The sequence below is a fragment of the Platalea leucorodia genome (genome assembly GCF_965183815.1).
Source record: "Platalea leucorodia genome assembly, chromosome: Z".
In the NCBI taxonomy this organism is placed as follows: domain Eukaryota; kingdom Metazoa; phylum Chordata; class Aves; order Pelecaniformes; family Threskiornithidae; genus Platalea; species Platalea leucorodia.
The window spans coordinates 14,611,074-14,629,551 of record NC_138858.1 but is presented as its reverse complement, the minus strand read 5'-3'; the positions used below and the strand labels follow the sequence as shown (position 1 = coordinate 14,629,551).

General features: G+C 34.3%; 1 protein-coding gene across 6 annotated transcripts in view; it reads right to left on the bottom strand.

The window, feature by feature from the left end:
- The window catches only part of NIPBL (NIPBL cohesin loading factor), a 158,846-nt gene that overhangs the window by 31,011 nt on the left and 109,357 nt on the right, over positions 1–18,478 (bottom strand). For 5 of the 6 annotated variants that reach the window (XM_082337167.1, XM_082337165.1, XM_082337166.1 and 2 more), the window contains 13 exons: positions 17,048–17,230; positions 12,950–13,147; positions 12,700–12,771; positions 12,525–12,614; positions 11,202–11,305; positions 9,535–9,621; positions 7,112–7,343; positions 6,238–6,389; positions 5,356–5,436; positions 4,187–4,287; positions 2,215–2,353; positions 1,918–2,000; positions 748–880 (listed from right to left, as the gene is read on the bottom strand). In XM_082337167.1, coding sequence (XP_082193293.1) covers positions 748–880; positions 1,918–2,000; positions 2,215–2,353; positions 4,187–4,287; positions 5,356–5,436; positions 6,238–6,389; positions 7,112–7,343; positions 9,535–9,621; positions 11,202–11,305; positions 12,525–12,614; positions 12,700–12,771; positions 12,950–13,147; positions 17,048–17,230 — 1,655 coding nt within the window. The remainder of the gene's footprint in view (positions 1–747; positions 881–1,917; positions 2,001–2,214; positions 2,354–4,186; positions 4,288–5,355; positions 5,437–6,237; positions 6,390–7,111; positions 7,344–9,534; positions 9,622–11,201; positions 11,306–12,524; positions 12,615–12,699; positions 12,772–12,949; positions 13,148–17,047; positions 17,231–18,478) is intronic. The other variant, XM_082337170.1, reaches the window with a different exon arrangement.

The window sequence follows — 18,478 nt, the reverse complement described above, 5'->3', positions numbered from 1 at the left end:
ATTATCGGTAAAAAAAGAAAGCACTTATTTGTTTTCAGGTTCTTTGCTAAAGGAATAGTCCAGAGAAGATATTTAACATTAATAACTGCAGCTATTAGTTTGACTTTACTCCAAGTGAACATCTACATTTATTAGATGGTATGCAATGGCATTTTTTCATGTTGAAAATGTCATGGAATAGTGGAAGTGAACTTCCATGAGAAACTGTATACATATGATCTTTAACAAGTTCCAGATCAATGATCCTCTAACCCAAATTTTATTATCTATGTACTACACAGTAGCCATACATGTCAGAAAATCCTTAAATGCTGCATGTGTGCCAAGCATTCCTGTAGTACTTTCTGCTGAAATCTCTACAACTACCTGAAAGGAGGTTGTAGCGAGGTGGGGGTTGGTCTCTTCTCCCAAGTAACAAGTGATGGGACAAGAGGAAATGGCCTCAAGTTGTGCCAGGGGAGGTTTAGATTAGATATTAGGAAAAATTTCTTCACGGAGAGAGTGGTTAGGCATTGGAACAGACTGCCCAGGGAAGTGGTGCAATCACAGTCCCTAGAAGTATTGAAAAAAATGTGTGGATGTGGTGCTTAGGTTTAGAGGTGGACCAGGCAGTTAGGTTAACAGTTGGACTCGGCGATCTCAGAGGTCCTTTCCAACCTTAATGATTCTATGATTCTATGAAATAAACAAGTCTTCATTTTAGTAACAAAGAAATTAATATAATAGTTAAAAACAAGAATCCCTTACCAATAGCCTTCCTAATAAGCTAAGTAGCAACTCTGCAGCTGGCCATTCTGGTTTATTGACTGTGGAAAGAAGATCTTGAATGAAGTTCTCAAACAGTGGCCTGTAATCTTCTTCCCCTTGTTTACTGCCACACCTGTTTAAGAGAAAATGCATTTTGTAAGCAAATTTAAGAGCCATTTAAGCTTTTCTTCTGACATAAACAGAAGTAATCCTATGTTTAATCAGAAAAGCAGTTTTATGCAATTCTAAAAAAAAATCTGAAATATTAGCAGAAAATTTGTTTTATTCATTTACAGAGAAATAGTTTAAACAGTTACCACCCCAAGTTGCACTGCAAGTAAAGCAGCTAATCCACAATAGTAGAATTTTGTTCCTAAAATTTTTTTATTTATTGCTTTGAGTTCAAGTCTGCATTAACTTAGATGGACAAAGTAGGTAAAATTGTAAAGCTCAAGCTGGACTGGTGTATTTAGGTGTTGTGTCTATATCCTTAAGCTTGGTCTGATTTATCTAACAGTGATAAGATGCCTCAGTACTATGCTCCACAAAGGTTAAAATCAGAATGTAAAAAAACCCAAAAGATAACATACCTGCTAGCGTTTCACTTATATGTGGCATCCCTTATTTTAATGATACCAGAAGTATGCAGACAGATTGCTAGATGGCTATTAAATAGCCTTTTGGCTTAAGAGTAGAAATTAACACAGTAAAAACCTCAGAAATTATTCTTAGAAATCCTGCGGTTATTCAGGTATATATATATTTTTTTTTCCCTATTGAGCTATTGACATTTCTAACTTTATCTAAATGAAAGTAATTTTTAGTTTTTTTGTGTCTTTTCAATTCTGATGACTGAATTAATATGGTTTTACCACTTACATATTTACTCAGCCTTCTCTTCCAGGATACAGGTGAGTAAGAGACTCCTAATAAAAGGATCCTACATGATCAAACAGATTCTTAAATGTATAAAGAACTCTCTGCAGAATTTCTGTTCCACAAAAACTTTTGCCCAGACAAGTACTCTTAGGGATCTATAAAGTATATTGTTACAAATAACTTTATGAGTAGGTATTTAGCATTGCAAAGTGGTTAGGTTTGTCTTAAGGTATGACAGACTTTATTTGGAGTTTGTTTCATCAATACACTAAAGAATGCAACAGTACTTACTTCTTAAGGAAAATAGAAAGGAAGTTTTGTGCTGTTCTCATGGCTGTTTCATATGAGTTAGTAATAAGGACATCCTGATCCACCTAAAAATAACAAGATATATTTGTTTATTATTTTAGCATACATAAAAATCTGATTTCCAGATCAGCATTTGTCATGCATCAAATAATTACAGCAGACACAAAATTACAATGTTTGATTACTAGAGCACCCTAACAAAATACTATACCTATAAACACACAGAGTCATTCCTGCACAGAAAAAAAAAAAGATTATGGCTTTTTAAAAATATCTTACTTTCTTGTTTGATTCCTCCTCTGAATTAGAATCTTTTTCTGCTGATGGTAAGTGCACCACACACTGAATAAGTTGCAGAACTAGTGCCGTTACCATCTGAATATACATAGGCTCTCCATCAGTGTCACTGCTGTTTAATCTGTTAATAAGAAAAGATAGCATTAACACAAAAAACTAAACAAAAAATTTTTGGTCCTAAATAATACCTTTCTAAAATTATTACCACAGCTAGAAATTGGTGTTCTAGACATTTATCTATTCATTTGCTTCTCTCTTGTGCAGTGTAAGATTTGGTCTAACACAAACAGTAAGTATTATTCTCAGGCAGAAGACATGAACTGAAGAGCCCACAGATGGGCTAACAAGAGTATCTGTGAAGTTCAGCAACTGAAAAATCTACAGGAATATTTAATAAATCAAACACCTACAGCTAAGACACTAATAGGCTTATTATGTACAATGTCATATCCGTTTTCAACACAAGACAAAAAAAATACACTGAACTGTTGCCCTAATAAATTATTACTTATATATTATTTAATATCTGAAATTCGCAGGACTTTTAAACAACAGAGAATAGTGACCATGACCTGGCCTGACTTCTACAAGAGTTACACCTATGGTAACTGAGATAGTGTAACAGACCATTAACTTTAGCATGCAAGTGTCTTTAAGCGTGTCTTTAAGTTGGTAGGACCAGTATGAATACACTCCGCATTTCTCCCATGATATAACCTGAGAAATAGTATGGTGTTTACTACCCATACATACATCAACAACACCTATTGCTACCTTTACAAATATGAAAAGGTGATAATCCCTGACATCATTCTCCTCAAATTATTAAAATACTAACTGGGCACAAAATAGATTGTAATTATTGTCTTTATTAAGTTATCTTTTGACTACTTTTAGAGAGAAAAACTTTCCATATAAAATTTTGTGTAAGCTGTACCCTTCATGACTGTAGCCACAGTTAGGGAATGCCCTTTAACAGACCAGGGTTAGGATTCTACAGATAAAAAATGCAGTCATTGTGGCCTTGAGATAGAGACTTCCTTCTGGTACAGGTCCTAATTCAAAGAGCTTACCTACCATTTATGCTCCTGTTCCTACCACCTTTCTATTTGCTAGACCTCTCTGATGTCTATAACCAAAACAAAAGGAAATACTAGGAACGAGCACTTATGTTAACATTAGGGTCACTGAATTCAACTTCAAAGTTTCAGTGTATTTCTTTTCCTGGATGTTTCCTGTTCATCCACACTGGATCAGATAAAATATTTAACAATTTGTCTGTCTCTGGGGGCAAGATGAATGCAAGCAAGGAACAAAATCAACACCAACAACAAATGTTTTAGCATCATTTAAAGTGTCCCAATCTCACTTTTATCTGAAATCCAGTTCAGGTCAGATTCTCTCTCAGATTGAATCTGAACCTATAGTATTATTCTGAAGATGCACTGAAACCCAGCTGAAGTGCTTAAAAGACAGTTAAAGTGAACAGAGTAGTTCCTAAATGAAACTCATTCAAAGGGATATTAGACCGATTTCCTTCCTGGAAAGAGTGCTCTGAGTATGTCCTCAAAGAAATTCAGGCAGAATTTTCCTATTAAGCTTTAGCAATTAAGAAATTATGTAACTCCACACAAACAGAACCGAAGAATTTTCCAACAAAAAACCTCTGTATGCACACTAACATTGCACTCATTTACATCCTTAGTGAGATGAAGTATAAGACATTTCAATTATTTTCATAAGCAGGCACAAATATGATGGCATAAGAAACAGTGATTATTACAAGACATTTGGCAGGCAATTTTCTGCTCTCATTGTTTTGAAATATCAACCTCTAAAAAAAGCACAGCTTGTGGAGTTGCAGATTTTTAAAGAAGTAGTTAATACTGAAGCCTAAAATCCTACATCTACAAAACTGTAAATGCTACTGTTATTAATCTATATCAGAAATTACCTGAAGTTTCTCAGACTCCTCTTGCTAGTTGGTAGTCTTGCAAGGGAAGTGAAAATTTCTTCTAGTATTAACTGTCTATGTTTTTCATACCTGGAGAACACCTATTTAACAGTTACAGAATTGTTAGAAAATTATCTGTTGTTACAGAAAATATCGCTTGTTAAATATATTGTTACAAATTATATATAGAAACATACACTCCACATGACACTTAAACAAATTATAATTAATGCATACCATGTTTTTAATGCATTACTTTGTTTTTTCAAAGCAAGCATTTCTTTATAAAATACATAAAAACTTTTTCAAATATAGATTTTTTTTTTTAAAATCTTCAAATAACATAAATGTGTAATAGCCCTTAAAAATACCTTAGGTTTTAAAAATTTCTGTCAATGGTAGAATACACTGTATAGGAAATTCAAACAGTGTAATGCTAAGATTTCAGACTCCAGTACAGAGCTAAACTCTGTGGTAATATAAACTATGTGAACACATGTATGGCTGTAGAGCACATTTGAGAAATCAGTTTTACTTCATACTCTAAGCTTTAATGTCTGCCTCCCATGACATATTCTTTCAATTTACAGAGTCAGGATTGTAGAATTTGCCTCTCCTTTTGCTGAGGCAGAATACTGGAGTATATCATCCTTACAAAGATGGAAAACTCCCACTTGAACAAGCACATCTCTGTTGCGCTGCATTTTTCCTGAAACAATATTTTATCTGCTCTGTGAATTTTTCACATAGCCACCTCTTTTGAGGAAAAGAATTTATTCTATTACATAGAAGTATCCTACTAGTTCTATACCTTATTCGATTGCATAATTTCAAATCTTAACATAGGAAATAAGGAAAACCACATTGCTAAGATTTCTTAAGACAAGAAAGGACAGGTAAGAGGAAAGGGTTTGTGTTTACACTTTAAACAACATAATGAAAACTAAGAAATTCCTTGATTAAGTAGGATATTTCTTCCTGTAGAGTACTCTGCAGATAGGGGCAGCTCAGGTGGATTTAATACTGTTCCTAGACTATGATACCAAACTGTAAAAACATGTAAGAATAAAATGAGTTCTAAACTCCAGTTCTCTACCAGAGCCTATGTAAATGCCCTAATAACTTTCGGAAGTACAGGAACATGAAACTGCAAATTAAAAAGTACTTACTGCAGTCACTAATTTGATGGCACATAACTGTAGTTCACTGACATTTTCTACAAAGAAAGGTGTTATTCCCATAGACGATACCTATCAATGGCAAGAAATTATTATAAGTATATTTTACTAACAAACTGATATTTATGCAGTTTCACAAGTACATTATTCATTCAGCAGGTAAGGTATTCAACAAGATGTATTACTTGGTATTATTTGCAAATAAAGTTATTAAAGGATATTAGAGCACAAGTCTTATGAGGAGCGGCTGAGGGAGCTGGGGTTGTTTAGCCTGGAGAAGAGGAGGCTGAGGGGAGACCTTATCGCTCTCTACAACTACCTGACAGGAGGTTGTAGCGAGGTGGGGGTCGGCCTCTTCTCCCAAGTAACAAGCGATAGGACAAGAGGAAACGGCCTCAGGTTGTGCCAGGGCAGGTTTGGGTTGGATATTAGGAAAAACTTCTTCACTGAAAGGGTTGTGAAGCACTGCAACAGGCTGCCCATGGTTGAGTCCCCATCCCTGGAGGTATTTTAAAGAAGTGTAGAAGTGGCACTTGGGGACATGGTTTAGTGGTGGACTTGGCAGTGTTAGGTTAACAGTCAGACTCAATGATCTTAAGGGTCTTTTCCAACCTAAGTGATTCTATGACTATTTTTTAGTAAAATCAGGTTAAACTTTTCTTAAGTGTACAAGAAAAGCCGTTAAAGATTTGAACATTAGATGCTCTTCTCCTGAAGATCACTTGCTACACAACAAACTAGTCACTGATGTCAATAATTCAAAAGTTTGTACTGGTTCCATACTTCATCTCACTGAGACAATCATACTTTACATTCTCTCTGGGAAAAGAAAAACAAACATTCTCAGGCAGAAATTCTTCTGATAAAACTTACCTGAAGAATAGTTGTATCAGTAAGAAGCTGTATTTCTAGCAATTCTGACAAGCTGCTGACAATGTCACAAACTTTGTTATACAACATCACTATAACTCTTTGCTTGTGGGTGGAACACTTGGCACGTTTTGCTTTTGAACTTAGAACACCACCTAGAAAATAAAAAAACATCTTCATTAATTTTTTCAATGTTTCACATAAAATATTAGAAATACAATCTTCCTCAAAAAGTGTCCCCAAAACAACTGCATGACTACACCTTTGTAAAAGCAATTGCTAACAGAAGAAAAACTACTTAGTAGCAGCTGGAAAGCAAGAATTTCACATGATATTAATTTTTCAGAATTGCTCTAAATTCTGGATCCAAGATTTCTAAAAACGTTATTGAAGTTGGACGCCCCCATCTAAAGGTATGCATGTGACAACAAAATGCCAAATACTAAATAGTTTTAATTGAAATAAATCATTATATACACAGAGATTATGACTATAAGATAACTTATTCCTACATATTATAACTATACACAGAAGCTGAAGTTCAGATGAACTTCTAAATACTTTTGTCTAAATACTTTGGTTACACTGACATTATTGCAGTAAACCAAGATGTTGTATGACTAAGTTATTCAGAGGACACTTTTCATTCTTTTTTTTTTTTTTTTTTTTTTTTTTTTACTCTGCATTTCATCATCCTCAAAGTAACATAAAGTATTAATTCCGGAAGCTGTATGTGATATGGAAGAACTATCAGCATAAGAGTTGCATATAAAAATCTTATCCCAGAAAGTCCAATCACTTGCATCACCATATAGTAGATTGTGTTTTGATATTTTTTAATGTGGAAAGATTTTTAAAAATTTCTTAGCATACTAACCACCATGAGGATCCACCCTATACACAGGATCATACTGAGGATAGAGAGTGTTCTGCAAATGAAATTTTGTGTATTGAATAACTCTTTCTATTACGTCCTCAATATATACAGCTTTAGGCATGTTTGGTGATGTCATAATATTGATAGCAGTAAGACAAGCATCAGCAGATTTTGTCACTCGTTCCATAATAAGATCTCTCCATAATCTCTCCTCATCTTCAGTGTCATTGTTCTGCAACAGGCAAAAAAACAGGATAGTGTGAACAAGAACTCAAATTTTTATCCTTACCAAGTAAAAGATAATAACATTACCTTAATATACTTACATACACGTGTGTATAAAATGTTGTATTTCCTTTTTGATACAAAAATAGTTTGTTTTAGAAATTAACTAATGTTTGTTTTACTAGCAATGTTTGTAATATGTCTCCCTAGGTTACAAATCTTCAAAGTCTCACTGTATTCTTCTGATAGAACACAAAGAAGCTTTCTGTGTATCATTGGGAAGCACTATGAGGGAAGATTGCCACATACTCAAAACTGGCGTACTTTAAGCAACATCTAAACTGATTCATCTAGTGTTTTCTTCAGTGGCCTATGCACACCAGTTGTTGTTTTGATCAATCTAATTTTTGCCACTAGAGGGAATTCTTACACAAAAAGATTGTTACAAGTCACATGAAACTCGTAGTACACGACTTTCTCTGCTTCACTTTCTCTGCTTATCAATGAGTTTAAAACATGTCTTATCAAATATATCTATTTAGAATTAGCACAGGGTGCAGAATCTCTGTATTTCTGTGTTTGTACAAGTTACAAAAACAAACATACATGAGGTTAATTACGACCACCCAGCACTACTTAAATATTATAATAACATTATTCATAGCAAAACCTAGTAAAATTTTTCATTGCTTCTCTGGTACAGATATAGCCTACAGAGAAAAAGAATCTTTCCTGCCTATATGACACCATAGTTCAACACTGTTGGCTTGCCCTGTAAAAATAAGGCGTTCGTGAAACCATATCAACTTATGCCCTTTGGGGTAAGGGAATCTAAAACAATTTCACAGTGCATTATATATATGATATATGTATTTGTAAAATCAACAGAAATCTGCAAATCAGGAGATCCCTGTAAATTTCTTGCACAGAATGGCTTTAAGTCATTTGTTCCTTATGCAAATGAGGCTTAAAAAACTCTAGTAGTTTTAAATATTTTCTATTTTTTTTGCTGATTGATCTTGGAAATAAAAAGAATATGCAAGTGCACTCTGCCTCTGACAAACATCCTGACATAGAGGTAGGGTACCTTCACAGCACTGCAAAACGAAGTAAGCTTACTCCTTAGCAAGGGCTTTCTTTGCCATAATGATTTCAATCATGTTTAATAGGTTTTAATAAAAAATCCAAAACTTGTGTGGCTAAAGATTGCTTCTTTTTTCAATTGAAGCTTTGTCTCTGAGTTGCAAGCATTGGACAATTTCATTAACTGCTTAATAATCTTGAGTTTTACTACAGAAAGCTAAAAGAAAAATATCACTTTAAAAGCATTAGCACAAAGAGTTAATCACAGTAAAGTAGAGCAGGTAAACCAGCACCTTCTGTTCACTTATTTTTCATTTTGCTGAAGACATTCCAAACCACATACTGAAACTTAAAAAACCCTACAAACTATCTAGATGAAGGTATTTAGGTACAAATGATATGTCTCTGATTTTCATTTGTAAGTTCAAATTCTTCCTTTCCAATATAAATAATTACTCTCTAATTCTGCAGATCAAGGAATTTTTTTTTCCCTAAAACTCAAGAACTCTATTCTTACTAGAATATTTCTTTGATTAGAAAGTGCAGAAATAAAGAAATACATGAAATGTAAAATATCACACATCAACCTCATAAAAACTCCAAATCCCCACATCGTTTTAGGTATATCAGGAAAAAAAACCTAAAATCTTAAACTTCCTGTTAATTTTGTTTACGTTGACAACTTTAACTTTGCAGTGTAAGACCAGACCTAAACAAAGTGCTTCCTCCTTTCTTAATGCTCAGGAGAAGAATATGCTCTACATGAAAGCTGTAGTACTTCTTTCATTGTGTAAAGGATGTTTTTTGGACATGTAGCAAAGAAATGTCTAATGGTGCAAATTACACCAGTTACCATGAGTATTTCAGGATGAAATTATAATATTTAAAATTGAAACAAAAGTTATTAGTACTATAGTAAAACATGTTTAGTACTTAAAAAATATAACCAATTGTATTTTACTTCAAAGCTTAAAATTTGGCTATCTCAATCACATACACATCAGAAATTCCTTTCACACACACACACAGAGTATTTAAAACCATCACTAAATAGGATGCAAGCAAAGAAACTCTATTCTACACAATGTTGTGAAATTATGTAATTTGAAACTCACATGGTTAAGTAACGTAGAAAGCTTTGATCCATCTTGAATATTCTTCTCCAATATATTCAGGACTTTTACGGTTTTATCTGTTGAGAGCTAAAACAAGAAAAGAAACACATCAAACAACTACAGGAACATAAAGACTTCCAAATTGTTGAAATGGATGAAGGATAGAACTTGTTATATAATCTGAAACACTTAAATTGTAAGCAATTCGAGATAAGGAAGGGATCTTGACTTCCATGGTTTCTGACACAGCACAATTGAGAATGCTGACAATACAACTAAACTAGGTGAAATATATTCTATGATTGCAATCAAACTGCATTTTCAACCAGCAAGATCCACAAAAATGGATTTAAAATTGCATATCTGTCACTAATGTTGTATAGTTACACACTTTGGCTTCTAGAAACAGAAATTTACCAAATCCAACTATCAATCACAAATTCTAACTGACCATATAGAGCTTTATTAGGAGAAAATCCAGATTCCATGAACAAGCAGAAATAAAATTCCCTGGTACCTGGGTGCAAATAAAAAGGAAATGTATTCTTAATATTAGTGTTAACTTTGAAGAACTAGCATGTTGAAAAAAGTAACTCAAACTTACTGATCTTCTACAGAATTATGATTAAATAATTTGTAGAATATGCTAAACTTGAGGAGAGACAGTTTCACTCATCCAGATACTATTGGCACTCACCTTTAGAAACAACAAAATTCTGATTTTACATATACATATATGTATGTATGTACGTATGTGTGAAAAATAGGGACCAGAGGTTAAGGGTGAGAACTATCAGGAAAGAGAAACACTCAGGCTGACAGCACGCTACAACGGAAGGTAGAGAGAGAGAAGAAAAGTCCAGGAAGAATATCTAAGTTTTGGATTAAAGAAAACCATTCAGAGTGGCTTATAATAAGTAGCTTCACAAACACTTTACAAACACAGTAAATGGTCATGAGCAGGCAGAGTAAGACTTTAACATAAGACCGCCCAAAGTCAAGAGTTCCAGGAAGATAAGGAAAGCAAGAACATTGTTTCTAGAGGTGTGATATCAACAGTTCGCACCAACAAAAGTTCCCTTGAACTGAAGTCAGGAAGAGTATGGCAAAGAAACCACAGTATGCAGTCTACAGAAAACGAATCGTATTGTCACCTGGGGTGTTAAATCTTCTAACTCTGAAAGGCCTTTTTGGAGAGGCGGAGGAAGCAGGCAATTCAGCGTGATGCCAGCTGGACAGCATACATTTACATTGCACTGATGGCATGTATCAGAAAGGGTGGATTTTTTTACTTTGCCATCAGGTTCTGATTTACTGTGGTTGCTCAACATCAGCTGCAAGGAGCAAAGCCTATAGGATGACGTGCTTTTGTGGAAGTGGATTAATTATTTTACATTTTACTACTCAGGCATGGGTATTACATATTGGCATATAGTCAGCACTGACACAGAGAAGGACCATTCAAAAAAACGTCTCAGCTTCAGAGACAGCAACAATTAAGATGTGGTAACTTTTACAGCACTTCAGCTGTCAGCAGAAGTGCAAGTGTTCACAGCATCTGTAACATGCACACCTAAAGAGGGTGGAACATTATTACAGGGGACATAAGTTTTTGTAGTTTATCAAAGTTATAGGTTCAAAAAGAGTTAAAGACTATGAAGATGTACCTTGTCCATAATGCCCATTGCCTTGATTTTTGCAGATTCACTACCCAACTCACTAAGCTGATGTTTTCCCAGTAGCAATTCCTGTGGAATCTCATCATCATCACCTTTAAAAAAAAATCAAAAAGTTAACAATCATATTTCTAATTAGACTTCAAGAAAAATCAGTATTTTACAGCCAATATGAAAAGGCAACTGAAGAATAAGAGCTGATTTTCCAAATACCTAGCATCTAATAGTTCCAAATAGTTAGCATCTAATAGTTCCATCTAATGAAGACTAATGATGACAACTTTTGGTCATGTTAAAACAATGACTACTTGTTAAATATGACTGAAATACCATTTAACAGCCTACCATGAGGCATCCATTTCTGAAAGTCATAAACTAAAAATTTTTAGTATAGCAAAACCCATTTATTGCAGCTCTTGTGCCATCACTCTCATTTCAGTAAAACAAATCTTAAATGATTGTAGTCCCAATTCTAAAGTTCAAATCTGGGGGAGGGCAATAGATGAAAAACACATATGAATTCAAGTACCTTGGGATACACTGTGTCTTAATCATAGTTGCCCTTACAAAAAACCCCATGATGTTACCGGACACAGAAAGAACTTCACTTTTAAGTCCAAGGTTGTATATGCTATTGCTTTAAAAACTGTAGTGATTTGTTTAGTATGCTCCTCCCCTTGTTCTAATCCTGTGACGAAGATGGTAGGAAAAAAATTAATGAATACTCTATTATTCATTTCAATAGAATGTCATCTTGGTCAACTTGAACCGCTTCCTCAGACAGTTATGCTAAGCTGGCTGGTTTTCCACTGAAATGGATAAGAAGCACACAGCGATTCAGTGCCTCAGCCATAAATGCCTAAGGACTATGCTGCTTGAACTGAATAATCAAGCTATGCTGGTTCAAAGGCCACAACAGATGCAAAATTATGTGGCTCAGACATTACTAGCAAGAGAACCATCTTATGGTAGTGTTGTTTACAGACATGTTTGACAGAAGACAACACCCTAATGACATCCCAAAGAGGTATCGTTTCCACTCCAGGGGAATACTATTTGTCTCATATGATTTATGCCCCTTTTGGATTCTGGAGGGAGGAGGAAGGAGGATCTTCTTCCTCCAGCAGTAAGTGAAATTGGAAAAGTAAAGGCCACCACTCAAGGTGGAAGCTATATACATGCAGTATGCCCTAGCATGTATCACAGGCAATTAAATCACCAATAAGTAAGTTCAAAAATACTGAGATACAAAGTTTTGGGTGTTTCTTGTGTTTCTAATTGGTGAAAGCATTTTGAAAATTTCTGATGTATTACCAAAAGCTGTAAAATCCATGTCTTCCAAATTTTCCAGAATATTCTCTATTGAAGCAGTAAACCTTTTGAAAGTCGAAGAATCCATCATTTCTGGTGAAAAAAGAAGTTTATAAATAATTATTTTATGTACAAAACAGAAAATACAAACTGTGGAAAATGTATTTTCTAAAATTACCTTCAGGTGTTAGTTTAGGTTCATAAGCTTTCCTCTTCTTTTGTTTTTCTTTTTTCTTCATTTTTCTAGCCACTAATTAAGACAATAAAGAGTGAAACAAATACTCTCTCAAAAATGAAATTATTATTTACATTTCTTACACTTGTATTCAATACTGCATGTAAAGATGTTTATTTTAAAATGTTTAACATATCCATTAAAAATGCACTAATATTATGGAATAAAATTAAATTTTTAAAATGATCAGTACCCTCGCTGAGGCTAGGGGGAGGAGAATAATCATCCATATCAGAGTCCTCAGGACTGCGATTACGGTAACGGCCACTACCAGAAGTCCTCCTTCCTTCATGATAATGACCACTTCTCCTATGGTCACCAGAACTTCTTCTGTCATGTTCTTCATATTCCCAAGCTTCATCTCGATCCTTTTTATGTCTTTTACGAGAAGCTAGAAATGAAATACATTTTCATTAGAAGTACAAAAATTCTATTTTTAATAGCTTAAAATCAAACATTTTTAAACATTTAAAAGAAGTGTAGATGCGGCACTTAGGGACACGGTTTAGTGGTGGACTTGGCAGTGTTACGTTTACGGTTGCACTTGATGATCTTAAAGGTCTTTTCCAACCTAAATGATTCTGTGATTCTATAATTTGTAAGTTAAACACTGTTGTATAGCTGTTCTGTAAAACAAGTGAACACTCTAAAACTGTTATATAAATTTCTATTATGGCATTATTCTAACGATTTCTTTTGCATTACATGAAAACTATGCCTGAAACTGGCAAAGACACCAGCAAACAATTCACAGGGCAGTTGTCCTTTTAAGCAAAGTAAGAGAAGTGGAACAAATCAAAATAAGTTTCATCCTTTCATAAGAGAACATTGAGATAATTTCTTCAGTTATCTGAATTGTGACTATTACTGGGTGTCCATTTTCCAATTCAGCGATTGCTTTGCACATCTAAAACAGCAAGTTCCAATGAGACTTGGCAATCTAGTTGCTTAAAGATATTCTGCTTTGCCATAGACAACTAAAATTTTGTCTTGATATATATTGCAGGAAATTCAGTGTAAAGGAGAAAGCTGGAGTCACAATTCTGGGCTAGACAGCAAGTACCACAGAAGGTTATTATAACAGTTTTTAGTCTGGACCAAAAAGCCCAGCAGAAGTGGATGTTAAAGAAACAGGGATAAACGTTCTATACAGAAACAGAAATTTGGTGGAAATAAAGTAGGAGAGCAGAATGGAGAGTTCTCGGTTATTTTCAAATAAAGTCTTGTGTGTCTTAAAGGGGAGAGGGTGCTAAGATGCAATAGAAAAAGGATAGAGAAGAGGAGGTAGCTTCATCCGTGACATCAGCCAACACTCCATTATCTAATATAACAGGATAACTGGGCTAGCACAGAGACTGTGCTGTGAAGACCCGAAGCTCCAAAACATCATATTCTAGACTAGCAGAATTTATTCTTGTGAACCTGCATGTAACAGCCCTGACATCTGTGTATCTCTACCAAAGTCTCCTGAAGTTTAGAAAGGTATGACTGTATGTAGGGTTGTTTCTGAGCAAAATTGCTCCAAGCATTCATACAGAACTGGAACTGAACTGACAAGTTCCTCCCACAACCCCAGTTTATTAAGAAGCATAGGGAGCATACCAGGATATAGTCACACCTGGTATACGTGCCAGGATATAGTCAATAGTCAGCCCAGGCTCAGAATTAATAAAAAAAATATGAAACCTGAGGTGATACTAATGCTCTGCACTGCACCCTAGGAGCTCCCACTTCTGAAAATGTAGTACCAAACTTCTGCACAGAGGTGGTCCAAGTCTTTAAGGTAATAACTCAGTTCAGGCTTTGAGCTGTACTGCTTCTGGATCAGTCTTGCTTCTGGAGGCAGTACAGTCATGTTCATGATGCCTGAGCTACTAACACTGTCTAAAGTGTTTGAGAGTTAACTGTGACTGAAGAAATGGAGGGCCATCTTGGATACCTGGAGTGAGCATATTGGAGAAGAAAGTAAGTGTTTTATGGGAAAAGACTTTACACATCTTAACTGATTCTTTTTCCCCCATGAGATGGTATTTTGTGGAAGCAGATGACATCTGTCTCCACAGTTTACAAAACATCAGTATCAATTTAAACTCTCTAGGATGAATTCTGACCCCAGCAACATCTCCATGAGAAAAGTAACTTCCAATATTGCCTTTCAGCAGAACTTTAAATTGACCAGTTTATCAATGGTGCATGACAAAACAGAATGCGTTACAGTTGTGCTGGCTCTGCAAGGCAGATAAGATGAACATGGGAACAGCTATTCACAACCACTGCTCTACAAAATTTATTTTGAAGTAGATAAAATCGACTAAAGATTTAACTATTAGTAACATTTCAAGAGTTATTATTGGTTTTATACATAAAGAACATTCGGAATATAAATACCCAGTTTCTTTCTGAATTCTGCCAAACATTTATGCAATAACACATTTAGCACTTATTGTATGAGAACAATTTCATCAATTTTTAATTTCTCATAATTTAATTTACTGGAATGTCCCTTCTTCATGAGATACTCAAAGACATTTCTCTTCTTCTATAACAATCACTATTCCATTTTATTTAAAGTTCAATTTTAGACATCCAAAAGAATTCTGAAATACATATCTGTTACAATACAAATCTATTCAGTGTACTTGTCACAAATCTTTCATTCTCTTGATCATTTTGTCTCATTTCAATTAAATTCAGTTCTACAGTATCCTTTGAGAAATATTATAATTTATTTTTAAACCACATGTCCTCACTGAATTGTTTAGAATGATGGCGAGATCTCGAGTGGACGTAATGAACATAGAACCCCTTAAAGTGTACAATTACTGTGAAAGTTTTCCTTAATGTGCTTTACCTTGTATTTAAGAATTTCAACAGGCACTGTGGTTAATAGGTAAAGTATCTGAAATTCTTGACAATTCTCTCCATTCCCAACCAACCTAAATAATTTTGCTTTACTTATTTTTTTAATTCACTGTTCCAGATCATTAACATCATAAACAGGTGATATGATACAGTAAACAGAGACTATAGAATTCTGAATGAAGCGAATCATCAGTAATCCTTTGCCATAATCAAGACTGATTACAAATAACCTCAAGATTTCATAGTCACGCTGAAAGCAGCATTATTCAGTTGTAATTAAAAGGAAAAACAAACAAACAAAAGGACATTGTTTTCTGCTTCTTTGATAAAGATTAGAGGTATTGCTATTATAATTTTCATGTGTATGTGTGCATAAGCACTGCACATCTATTGGACGAGAACTTGAAACACATTAAAAAGCAGAACAAACAAATCTTTCTCTTTTGGACCCTAAGAAAGACTAAAAAGCAAAACATTGTGTTTTACAAAAGTTCAGTAAGATGTTTATATAAGCGAAGGTGGAAAGAGTCTAAACTTGGGAAAAAATCATTATAAGCAAGGTGCCTTCTCACATTACCAGCAATAGGCACTTCTCCTGTAGCCCTGCATGTGTAACACAGTGAGAATATTAACTCAGACTGAACTGACTCACTCTGTTTTAATAGAGTTTCTTTTTAGTGACGGCTAACTGACCTACCATATTGACAAACTAACCATTGTCTCATTAGCAAGTAGGAAATCCCTTCCTAACTTAGAAGCATATAACAATTTTTTGACAATTAGGAACTTTATTCGATTGCACAGCAAAATTCTAACTACAAGCTTCCTCTCTTCCTTTGAAAACAGTTAATTCATGAATATCATCAGCAAATGGTATTTTGAGAACTTGTCAAAAGCAACTCCAGTTTTTCCAGCAATATGCCAGAGAAACAATAAAAGAAGAAATATTTTAAGAAACTTCTGGGCAGTAAGATTCTCGATTTATCATGACATAAAAATGCAAGAGGGGATCCTTCAATTTTCTTATCAATAAAACTAAGAATAATTTAAAATTTATTTACTGAAATTTTTCTTTGCATACCTTTGTATGCAAGCTTTCTGTGCTGCTTTAGAGGATATTTTCCTTAATCTGATTGACTAAAAATGTTTCATAGTACAACCGAAAAAAAAAAATGTAGGCAGCTTCTTCCCATAAGTAATTAGGAAAAGAAATTTAAAAACTAGCTGCTTTTCATCTTGACTGACAAATTGAAATCAAGTAATTTTTCTATCAAAAGAAAAAAAAGGGTCTTGGCCAAGTAGTTGTCAGGCCAACAAACTTGTTTTTGTATGTTTTAGGGTAGCCAACTTAAAAAACAAAGCGTATCTTTTTGTAAAAGCAAAATATTAACTTTCTTTAGCAGTAGGAACAGAACAATGTATTACTTACATTCAAAAGCTTCTTCACTGTCATTGTCTTCATCAGAACTGATTTCAGCATATTTTGGTTTCTCATTAACTGTGCTACGTTTGCGCTTGTTCATTTTCACACGTTCACAAAGTGGCATGGTGGATTCAATTTCTGCCAGGAGCTCAGGAGGCAACTCCTTTAACACTGACTGATCTATGCTACCTATTAATGGAGAGTAAGAAGAGCAAATGTGAACCTGAAGATAAAAATAAGGGCCCAAAACTACAGACCTTTCTCAGAAACTGCTTACAGTATATCCACAAATAATACCACAGTTAGATATACCTGGATGTATTTGACGGTCCTTTTTAAAGTTGCATTTATTGTTCACACTACAATTAGAAAGTAACATAATAAATTGCATACACATCTCCTTCAATAAAATATTTTGTCAGGCATAAACAAATTCAAATTGGTGAATTTCCTTTGTAAAAAGATATGCCTGCTCTACTTTCACAAAATTTAGTCTTATTTCAGTTCATCCTCTGAATTTAACAGGTTTTCTAACAGAGTAGGTAAATTAAGGATTCTCTGTGCCTCATTAACAGTTCTATTTATTCTCATTCATATTTATGTCTATTTCATATTTAGTATACGCAAGACAGTAATCCTCCCTTTTCCAGTAAGTAGGGACAATCTGTGGCAGAACCTCTGGGGTCTTACCCCTAAATACAGGCCAAATCATTGAAAACCCAACCTCTGCATCAGATTTTTTCCTTACCTCCTACTAGTAGTTTTACAACGCACCCAAATTTTTGCTTGATTTTGTTATAAAGCAAAGTTGAAAGATTTTCATTTAATACAAACAGCTAGCTGGACCACATCAGGTTTCTTTTCCACAGAGGTAAACAGACCATTCACATCACATTTTGAAACTACAATTAGACCCATATGCAGTCAGAATGAAGAAGATTTGCAGTCAACATTTTTACAATTGACACAAGGACACCAAATTAATTCAAAAGTATTTCTTGGGGTTTTGTTTATTTGATGCCTTATCTTTATTTATCAAAGAAGCTATTGCAGATTTGAAAATTAACAGACTAAACTGTTAACCTTTTTCCAACAACAGAACAAACATCTTTCTCGTAAGTGCCTCTCTCTCCTTCCCAAGGCATACTATAGTGTTTAGAGAGGAAATCACCTACCAATTGCTATATACACACCCAGAGTCCTCAAAAAAATGCATTTTCTGCATTATAATTCACTTTTTAATTGCATTCACTATATCACTAACATAACTTTCTAAAATTTATTTCCATTTTTACACTTATATCCTATCTTCTAATCTAAGATTAGTCTTTTTCTTTTTTTCTTTCCCTCCTTAAACATCTTTAACTGGAATCAGAAGAGCCTTAATATGAGAAAATAGTTTCCAGCAATAAAATTTTAAAAAAGTCTCATATATTA